The 10,462-nt window shown below is 45.2% G+C and overlaps 1 protein-coding gene across 1 annotated transcript in view; it reads right to left on the minus strand.

The window, feature by feature from the left end:
• LOC115184386 (caskin-1) overlaps positions 1-8,533 on the minus strand; it is a 13,723-nt gene extending 5,190 nt beyond the window's left edge. Inside the window, exons 1-5 of the mRNA XM_029745338.1 lie at positions 8,530-8,533; positions 8,045-8,191; positions 5,254-6,494; positions 615-926; positions 1-461 (exon numbers count right to left, since the gene is read on the minus strand). The exon at positions 1-461 is cut by the window's left edge and continues 179 nt beyond it. Coding sequence (XP_029601198.1) covers positions 1-461; positions 615-926; positions 5,254-6,494; positions 8,045-8,191; positions 8,530-8,533 — 2,165 coding nt within the window. The remainder of the gene's footprint in view (positions 462-614; positions 927-5,253; positions 6,495-8,044; positions 8,192-8,529) is intronic.
• Positions 8,534-10,462: the final 1,929 nt, after the last annotated feature.

The raw sequence follows: 10,462 nt of genomic DNA on the forward strand, positions 1-10,462 counted from the left end.
GGCGTAGCCTGGATCGGACTAGGCTCCTCCTCCTCTCCCATCTCATACACCGGCCGACGTTTAACGATGGCGGTGCCATTCTCGTACGGTAAGGCTGGCCCCGGCTCCGGCCCGGTAACTGCCCCGGCGTTGGAGGCCCCGGTGTTAACGGCCCCGGCGTTGGAGGCCCCGGTGTTAACGGCCCCGGCGTTGGAGGCCCCGGTGTTAACGGCCCACGTGTTGGAAGTCCCGGTGATGTCTGCGATACCGCTCTCTGAAAAACCCTCTGGCTCCTTGTCTCTGCTCTTGGGACGGCGCTTGACGGTGGAAGACTCTGTCAGGGTGAAACGGGACCCGTTGGGGTGAGGCTTGTTGCAACGGGGACGCCGTTTCAGGGTTGCCGTGGCGTCGACCCGGGACAGCTCATCCCGGGGGAGGGAGAACACGCCGTCTCCATGGAGACCGTCTCCATCACCGTCGCCCTGGAGACAAACATAACAACACAGTTTATTAATGACAAGATTAGATTTTTTTGACTCACCCCCCCCCCCAAAAAAAATGTTTTTAATCATTTTTCATGTACAGACACTATATCTCAGTGTTTTCATACAAATTCATAAAAATGTATAGCTCACCTCTGTTTCTCCTTCTCCCTCTCCTCTCTGCCTCTTCATGGTCTGTTTCCTCTCGGCAGCAAACGGAAGGTTCTCAGCCGAACTACCGGAAGATGGTGTGTGAGGAGACGAGGGGTGAGGGGAGGAAGGGGAGCGAGGGGAGGCAGGCAGCTGGGGCGTAGAAGGGCGAGGAGGAGAGGGTTGGGGTGCGGTAGACAGGGGCGCGGGGGTAGGTCTGTCCCCCCTCCTAGCCGCAGCGACCAGCTCAGTAACCGGACCACTGATGGTTCTACGACGGTTCACCACCTCTCCGTCCAGACCAATGGCGTCCCGCTGCTTACAAATCAAATCAAATCACATTTTTATTTGTCTCACATGCTCCAAATACGACTGCGTAGATTTTACAGTGAAATGCTGACTGATGAGCCTCTCCCAACGATGCAGAGATTATCAATAAAAATAAAATGGTAACATCAATAAAATACACACAAATGTAGCTATATACAGGAAGTACCAGATCAATATGGAGCTATATACAGGAAGTACCAGATCAATGTGGAGCTATATACAGGAAGTACCAGATCAACGTGGAGCTATATACAGGAAGTACCAGATCAATGTGGAGCTATATACAGGAAGTACCAGATCAATGTGGAGCTATATACAGGAAGTACCAGTACCAGATCAATGTGGAGCTATATACAGGAAGTACCAGTACCAGATCAATGTGGAGCTATATACAGGAAGTACCAGATCAATATGGAGCTATATACAGGAAGTACCAGATCAATGTGGAGCTATATACAGGAAGTACCAGATCAATGTGGAGCTATATACAGGAAGTACCAGATCAATGTGGAGCTATATACAGGAAGTACCAGATCAACGTGGAGCTATATACAGGAAGTACCAGATCAATATGGAGCTATATACAGGAAGTACCAGATCAATGTGGAGCTATATACAGGAAGTACCAGATCAATGTGGATCTATATACAGGAAGTACCAGATCAATGTGGAGCTATATACAGGAAGTACCAGATCAATATGGAGCTATATACAGCAAGTACCAGATCAATATGGAGCTATATACAGGAAGTACCAGATCAATGTGGAGCTATATACAGGAAGTACCAGATCAATGTGTAGCTATATACAGGAAGTAACAGATCAATGTGGAGCTATATACAGGAAGTACCAGATCAATATGGAGCTATATACAGGAAGTACCAGATCAATATGGAGCTATATACAGGAAGTACCAGATCAATGTGGAGCTATATACAGGAAGTACCAGATCAATGTGGATCTATATACAGGAAGTACCAGATCAATGTGGAGCTATATACAGGAAGTACCAGATCAATATGGAGCTATATACAGGAAGTACCAGATCAATGTGGAGCTATATACAGGAAGTACCAGATCAATGTGGAGGTATATACAGGAAGTACCAGATCAATGTGGAGCTACATACAGGAAGTACCAGATCAACGTGGAGCTATATACAGGGAGTACCAGATCAATGTGGAGCTATATACAGGAAGTATCAGATCAATGTGGAGCTATATACAGGAAGTACCAGATCAATGTGGAGCTATATACAGGAAGTAACAGATCAATGTGGAGCTATATACAGGAAGTACCAGATCAATGTGGAGCTATATACAGGAAGTACCAGATCAATGTGGAGCTATATACAGGAAGTAACAGATCAATGTGGAGCTATATACAGGAAGTACCAGATCAACGTGGAGCTATATACAGGAAGTACCAGATCAATGTGGAGCTATATACAGGAAGTACCAGATCAACGTGGAGCTATATACAGGAAGTAACAGATCAATGTGTAGCTATATACAGGAAGTACCAGATCAATGTGGAGCTATATACAGGAAGTACCAGATCAACGTGGAGCTATATACAGGAAGTACCAGATCAACGTGGAGCTATATACAGGAAGTACCAGATCAATGTGGAGCTATATACAGGAAGTACCAGATCAATGTGGAGCTATATACAGGAAGTACCAGATCAATGTGGAGCTATATACAGGAAGTACCAGATCAATGTGGAGCTATATACAGGGAGTACCAGATCAATGTGGAGCTATATACAGGAAGTACCAGATCAATGTGGAGCTATATACAGGAAGTAACAGATCAATGTGGAGCTATATACAGGAAGTAACAGATCAATGTGGAGCTATATACAGGAAGTACCAGATCAATGTGGAGCTATATACAGGAAGTACCAGATCAATGTGGCGCTATATACAGGAAGTACCAGATCAATGTGGCGCTATATACAGGGAGTACCAGATCAATGTGGAGCTATATACAGGAAGTACCAGATCAATGTGGAGCTATATACAGGGAGTACCAGATCAATGTGGAGCTATATACAGGAAGTACCAGATCAATGTGGAGCTATATACAGGAAGTATCAGATCAATGTGGAGCTATATACAGGAAGTACCAGATCAATGTGGAGCTATATACAGGGAGTACCAGATCAATGTGGAGCTATATACAGGAAGTACCAGATCAATGTGGAGCTATATACAGGGAGTACCAGATCAATGTGGAGCTATATACAGGAAGTATCAGATCAATGTGGAGCTATATACAGGAAGTACCAGATCAATATGGAGCTATATACAGGAAGTAACAGATCAATGTGGAGCTATATACAGGAAGTACCAGATCAATGTGGAGCTATATACAGGAAGTACCAGATCAATGTGGAGCTATATACAGGAAGTATCAGATCAATGTGGAGCTATATACAGGAAGTACCAGATCAATGTGGAGCTATGTACAGGAAGTACCAGATCAATATGGAGCTATATACAGGAAGTACCAGATCAACGTGGAGCTATATACAGGAAGTAACAGATCAATGTGTAGCTATATACAGGAAGTACCAGATCAATGTGGAGCTATATACAGGAAGTACCAGATCAACGTGGAGCTATATACAGGAAGTACCAGATCAACGTGGAGCTATATACAGGAAGTACCAGATCAATGTGGAGCTATATACAGGAAGTACCAGATCAATGTGGAGCTATATACAGGAAGTACCAGATCAATGTGGAGCTATATACAGGAAGTACCAGATCAATGTGGAGCTATATACAGGAAGTACCAGATCAATGTTAATCTATATACAGGAAGTACCAGTACCAGATCAATGTGGAGCTATATACAGGAAGTACCAGATCAATGTTAATCTATATACAGGAAGTACCAGTACCAGATCAAGATGGAGCTATATACAGGAAGTACCAGATCAATATGGAGCTATATACAGGAAGTACCAGTACCAGATCAATATGGAGCTATATACAGGAAGTACCAGATCAATGTGTAGCTATATACAGGAAGTACCAGATCAATGTGGAGCTATATACAGGAAGTACCAGATCAACGTGGAGCTATATACAGGGAGTACCAGATCAATGTGGAGCTATATACAGGAAGTACCAGTACCAGATCAATGTGTAGCTATATACAGGAAGTACCAGATCAATGTGGAGCTATGTACAGGAAGTACCAGATCAATGAGGAGCTATATACAGGAAGTACCAGATCAATGTGGAGCTATATACAGGGAGTACCAGATCAATGTGGAGCTATATACAGGAAGTACCAGATCAATGTGGAGCTATATACAGGAAGTACCAGATCAATGTGGAGCTATATACAGGGAGTACCAGATCAATGTGGAGCTATATACAGGGAGTGCCAGATCAATGTGGAGCTATATACAGGAAGTACCAGTACCAGATCAATGTGGAGCTATATACAGGAAGTACCAGATCAATGTGGAGCTATATACAGGAAGTACCAGATCAATGTGGAGCTATATACAGGAAGTACCAGATCAACGTGGAGCTATATACAGGAAGTACCAGATCAATGTGGAGCTATATACAGGAAGTACCAGATCAATGTGGAGCTATATACAGGAAGTACCAGAACAATGTGGAGCTATATACAGGAAGTACCAGATCAATGTGGAGCTATATACAGGGAATACCAGATCAATGTGGAGCTATATACAGGAAGTACCAGATCAATGTGGAGCTATATACAGGGAATACCAGATCAATGTGGAGCTATATACAGGAAGTACCAGATCAATGTGGAGCTATATACAGGGAGTACCAGATCAATGTGGAGCTATATACAGGAAGTACCAGTACCAGATCAATGTGGAGCTATATACAGGAAGTACCAGATCAATGTGGAGCTATATACAGGAAGTACCAGATCAATGTGGAGCTATATACAGGAAGTACCAGATCAATGTGGAGCTATATACAGGAAGTACCAGTACCAGATCAATGTGGAGCTATATACAGGAAGTACCAGATCAATGTGGAGCTATATACAGGAAGTACCAGTACCAGATCAATGTGACTAGGCATCAGGATAGATAATAATAAGGTATTTGAGGTAGATATGTACATGAAGGCAGGGTAAAGTGACAGAGAGAGAGAGACAGAGAGAGAGAGACAGAGAGAGAGAGACAGAGAGAGAGAGACAGAGAGAGAGAGACAGAGAGAGAGACAGAGAGAGAGAGACAGAGAGTGACAGAGACAGAGAGAGACAGACAAAGAGAGTTTTGAAACACACAACACCTCCCCCTTTACCTGTAGGAAGTTTCTCTGTGTAGCCACGCCCTTGGCCCCGCCCCCGATGGAGGACATTTCCAACATGGCCGCTATGCTCCTCACGCTGCCCGCGCTCCCCGTATCCACGACGGCCGTCTCCACGGATACGCCCAGGTCGCTGGCCCGCCGCTGGGGGTTGTAAGGTACGCCCAGCAGCCCGTCCGCCGCGTGTGTGTGCGTCGGCGTGTGCGTGTCGGCGAGGTTGGAGTTCGAGATCGCTGAGCTGGAGCGTTTGGGAGGCGGAGGGGGCGGGCCTTTCTTCTTGGGCCGCAGGGCGATGGACTGTGATTGGCCGCGGTTGACGTTCTTGTCCTGGTTACGTACGGAGTGGCTGCGGCTGACCCGGTGAGTCGCCACCGTGGCGTATTTACCTGTACCGCCGTCTGCTAGCCTCCCTGGAGGGGCAACTCCTGTCCCCGCCCCTCCACCTCCACCTCCCTTCTCCTCCCGCTCCCCGTCAGACCCAGCGTAGCGGTTCAGACTGTGAGCTCGCTTCTTAAGGAGGGCGTCACTCGCCTCACCCATCTCTCCCTCGTCTCCCCCCTCAACCTCAGGAGGCAGGCACAGGAGGGGAACAGACACCTGGGGGCTGGACTGCTGCTGGAGGATGCTCTCCTTCTCTCTCTCCTTCTCTCTCTCCTTCTCTCTCTCCTTCTCTCTCTCCTTCTCCTCTTCCTCCATCGGCTGGGCTGTAGGCTGAGATTGGGGAGTAGGTGTGGGTTGGTGCTGGGGCTGAGGACCAGGCTGGGCCTGAGTCTGGGTGTTGGGAGTCCCGCGATGTGTAGTGGACTGCGGGTGAGAGCGGGGTGAGCCAGGCCTCTCTCCTTGTATTAGCTGTGGGGAGGATTTAGGTTTAGCCTGCGGCGAGGGGCCCGGGGCTGAGGTGGAGGAATGCAGGGGTTTCTTGGTAGGGGTGTGAGGGGGAGTGTAAGGGGGTGCCGGCATTGAGTGAGCGTGGGAGGGTGGGCGAGGTTTGGATGAGGCGCTGCCCCTCTGGCTCCCCTGGCTGGTCTGCCTCATGGTCCGAGCTTCCTTCTTAGGGGGCACTCCTCCTCCTCCTCCTCCTCTAACCCCTGACCCTCCTCCATCGTCGGGGTCCTTGCTCAGGCTGCGGGTCCTCTGACCCTTGACCTCTGTGCTAGGTTGGATCAGGGCCGTCTGCAGCTCGGGGCTCAACTCGCTGTCCTGGAAGGTGCACAACTTGGGAGACGTGACGACTTCTGGAGAGAGATGAAGAGATGGATTACATATGATGGAGAGATATATTACATATGGATTACATATGATGGAGAGATATATTACATATGATGGAGAGATGGATTACATATGATGGAGAGATGGATTACATATGATGGAGAGATATATTACATATGATGGAGAGATATATTACATATGATGGAGAGATGGATTACATATGATGGAGAGATGGATTACATATGATGGAGAGATATATTACATATGATGGAGAGATATATTACATATGATGGAGAGATATATTACATATGATGGAGAGATGGATTACATATGATGGAGAGATGGATTACATATGATGGAGAGATATATTACATATGATGGAGGGAGATGGAGAGAGATTGAGGGAGATGAAGAGAGATTGAGGGAGATGGAGAGAGATTGAGGGAGATGGAGAGGCATGGAGAGATCGAGAGAGATGGAGAGATAGAGAGGCATGGAGAGAGATGGACAGAGATGGAGAGAGATGGAGGGAGATGGAGAGACATTGAGAGAGAGAGATGGAGAGATTGAGATTGAGAGATGAGGGAGATGAAGAGAGATAGACGGAGATGAGGGAGATGAAGAGAGATATCTGACATAACGACCTGGCTACACAAAACAACTGCTGGGTTATTGATGCTGGGTTATTGAGCTATGACCCAGTGGCTTTCAGATAGTTATTTTTGGCCACTCGTGATAGTAAATGCCACTCCGGTTAATCAGTTCTGTTGTATTGTACATTTACATTTTAGTCATTTAGCAGACGCTCTTATCCAGAGCGACTTACAGCAGTGAATGCATACATTTCATACAATTTCATACATATCATACATTTTTTTCTGTGCTGGCCCCCCGTGGGAATCGAACCCACAACCCTGGTGTTGTAAACACCATGCTCTACCAACTGAGCTACAGGGAAGTAATGTAAATGTTGTATTGTCATCACATGTTAAGGTTGGACACTTTCGTCGATTTAATGAGGCTTACACGAATGTCTGACTTCCTGTAAATATTACATATCTCAACGTCTCAATGTTGAGATATGTAAATAACCGTGTTTTGAATTTTACATTTGAATATGTAATGCGCAAAATATTCAGTTAAATTGAGTTAAATTGAAGTTAAATTGTTCAATTGAAAGTTAAATTGAAATTTGCACTGCAAAAACTTAACGTGATGAACAGGAATGACATTTACTCTCATGGGTAGCCAAAAATAACTATATCAAAGCCACACCCTTAATAATAGGTCACACCTCCTGAAAATAACATACATTTTATTACATTTCAAAAAGAGCCAGCTGCTGGGTCAACCTGACGGATGGGTAAATTAACCCACGTTTGGTTAATCCCAACAACCTAACATGTTGGGTTATTCACGCAACCCAAATGGCCGGGGTCAAAATAACCCCAGCTTGTGTTCTGCCCACTATTTAACCAGCGCCGGGTCACCAAATAATCCCAAATTGGAGTTTGTTTTTTAATTTCCTCATTTTCGAACTGTGAAATACTTTTATCTGATTATATTGTGACCTCACCGTTGTCAGGGGGCACGTTCTCCGTGGACATCACTTCCTGCTGCTGTGTGATTGGTGGAGGCTTCTTCCTAGTAGAGCTCCGCCCCTCAGAGCCACGCTGCATCTCAGCCAATCGCTTCACAGCTAGCATCAGCTTCTTCTGGTGGCCTAGTGGGGACAAACCACAACAAGATATGATATGAGATAATATTATAAGGTGTCTAATGTATAATATGTATTGAACAGTTTAATATAAGTGAGTCATTTCAGGAAGCGCAATGGGGCACGTCACTACTTCACAGGAGAGGCATTTTAATGTTTTTTATTTATTTATTAATGATCAAAATGTTATTTTTTTTGTAGAAATGCCTTCTGGAACATGTGAACTTTCCTGTGCCTTAATAACAAACTTGTATACCGTCTGTAAATATGAATACAAAAATGGTCAAATTACGAGCCTAGTTGGTTTCAGCCACGGGGAAAAAGGAAGGAACCTTCCCGCTAGCCCATGATTGGCTGAGATAATGAGTGGGCTGGACATGCCGAGAGATGAGTTCGTGATTGGTCTGCCATTGTAGCATGCTTCTGTCTATAACATGAGCTGCTCGGTGTACTTGCTACAGCAGCTTTTAATGTTGTTGTTGTTGAAAGATATAAACGTTAAGCCACGGAGAACTGCAAAAAGGTGTTGCAACTACTCTCAACAACATCGTTGCCCTGAATTTAGCAGGGCGATCTAACGACAAATATCAACTACTTTCTGGACACGGCCAGTGTGAACACGGAGTGACTTGACACAACGGATCAAAACAAGTGTTCATCCATGTTTAGGGGTAAGAGTCTAGCTACATTTTCAGATATTATAACATTCATGATTTTTTTTTAAATCAGAAAGTAATTTTCATTGCAAGTTAAAGTGTACTGTTCGCTAGCTAGTGAAACGTTAGCTTGCTGGCTCGCTAGCTAGGAAGCGTTAGCTTGCTGGCTCGCTAGCTAACATTACATGTATGATCTGTGTAGTAATATTATTAGTATCCCAGAAATAAATTGTCATTGGTAGTTATAGCCTAATGTTAGCTAGCTAGCTAACATTGAACCTAGTTGGTTAACTTTAGCTAGCTGCAGATTCATACTACAGCATTTCATGCATAACTATGACAATCAGTTTTTACTGTATGGGTTTGGGATTATGGTTCATTGTTTAGCTAGCTAGCTAGCTAGCTACATGTTTAAACAAAAGACTCCACTTTGCCAGATGATTACATGGCCAATCAAATTAGCCATGTGTCTGTGGGTGATTACAGCAATCTATTGTATTAGGGAGATGGGGGGTGATTACAGCCATCTATTGTATTAGGGAGACGGGGGGTGATTACAGCAATCTATTGTATTAGGGAGATGGGGGGTGATTACAGCCATCTATTGTATTAGGGAGATGGGGGGTGATTACAGCAATCTATTGTATTAGGGAGACGGGGTGATTACAGCAATCTATTGTATTAGGGAGATGGGGGTGATTACAGTCATCTATTGTATTAGGGAGACGGGGGGTGATTACAGCAATCTATTGTATTAGGGAAATGGGGGGTGATTACAGCAATCTATTGTATTTCATGTACATGTCTAGACAATAGTGAACCATCCACTTAGCCAGATGTGTCTGAGGGGTGATTACAGCATTTCCTTCACATGACCCAACAAGTGAGTTCAGGAGACAGGTTGGTTTGATCAGGGGAGGTTAGTAACAGACGGGTTGGTTTGATCAGGGGAGGTTAGTAACAGACAGGTTGGTTTGATCAGGGGAGGTTAGTAACAGACGGGTTGGTTTGAAAAGGGGAGGTTAGTAACAGAGTTCAGGAGACAGGTTGGTTTGATCAGGGGAGGTTAGTAACAGACAGGTTGGTTTGATCAGGGGAGGTTAGTAACAGACAGGTTGGTTTGATCAGGGGAGGTTAGTAACAGAGTTCAGGAGACGGGTTGGTTTGATCAGGGGAGGTTCAGGAGACGGGTTGGTTTGATCAGGGGAGGTTAGTAACAGACAGGTTGGTTTGATCAGGGGAGGTTAGTAACAGACAGGTTGGTTTGATCAGGGGAGGTTAGTAACAGAGTTCAGGAGACGGGTTGGTTTGATCAGGGGAGGTTAGGAACAGACAGGTTGGTTTGATCAGGGGAGGTTAGTAACAGACAGGTTGGTTTGATCAGGGGAGGTTAGTAACAGAGTTCAGGAGAGGGGTTGGTTTGATCAGGGGAGGTTAGTAACAGACGGGTTGGTTTGATCAGGGGAGATTAGTAACAGACAGGTTGGTTTGATCAGGGGAGGTTAGTAACAGACAGGTTGGTTTGATCAGGGGAGGTTAGTAACAGACAGGTTGGTTTGATCAGGGGAGGTTAGTAACAGACAGGTTGGTTTGATCAGGGGAGGTTAGTAACAGACAGGTT

The sequence above is a fragment of the Salmo trutta genome, unplaced genomic scaffold (genome assembly GCF_901001165.1).
Source record: "Salmo trutta unplaced genomic scaffold, fSalTru1.1, whole genome shotgun sequence".
Taxonomy (NCBI): domain Eukaryota; kingdom Metazoa; phylum Chordata; class Actinopteri; order Salmoniformes; family Salmonidae; genus Salmo; species Salmo trutta.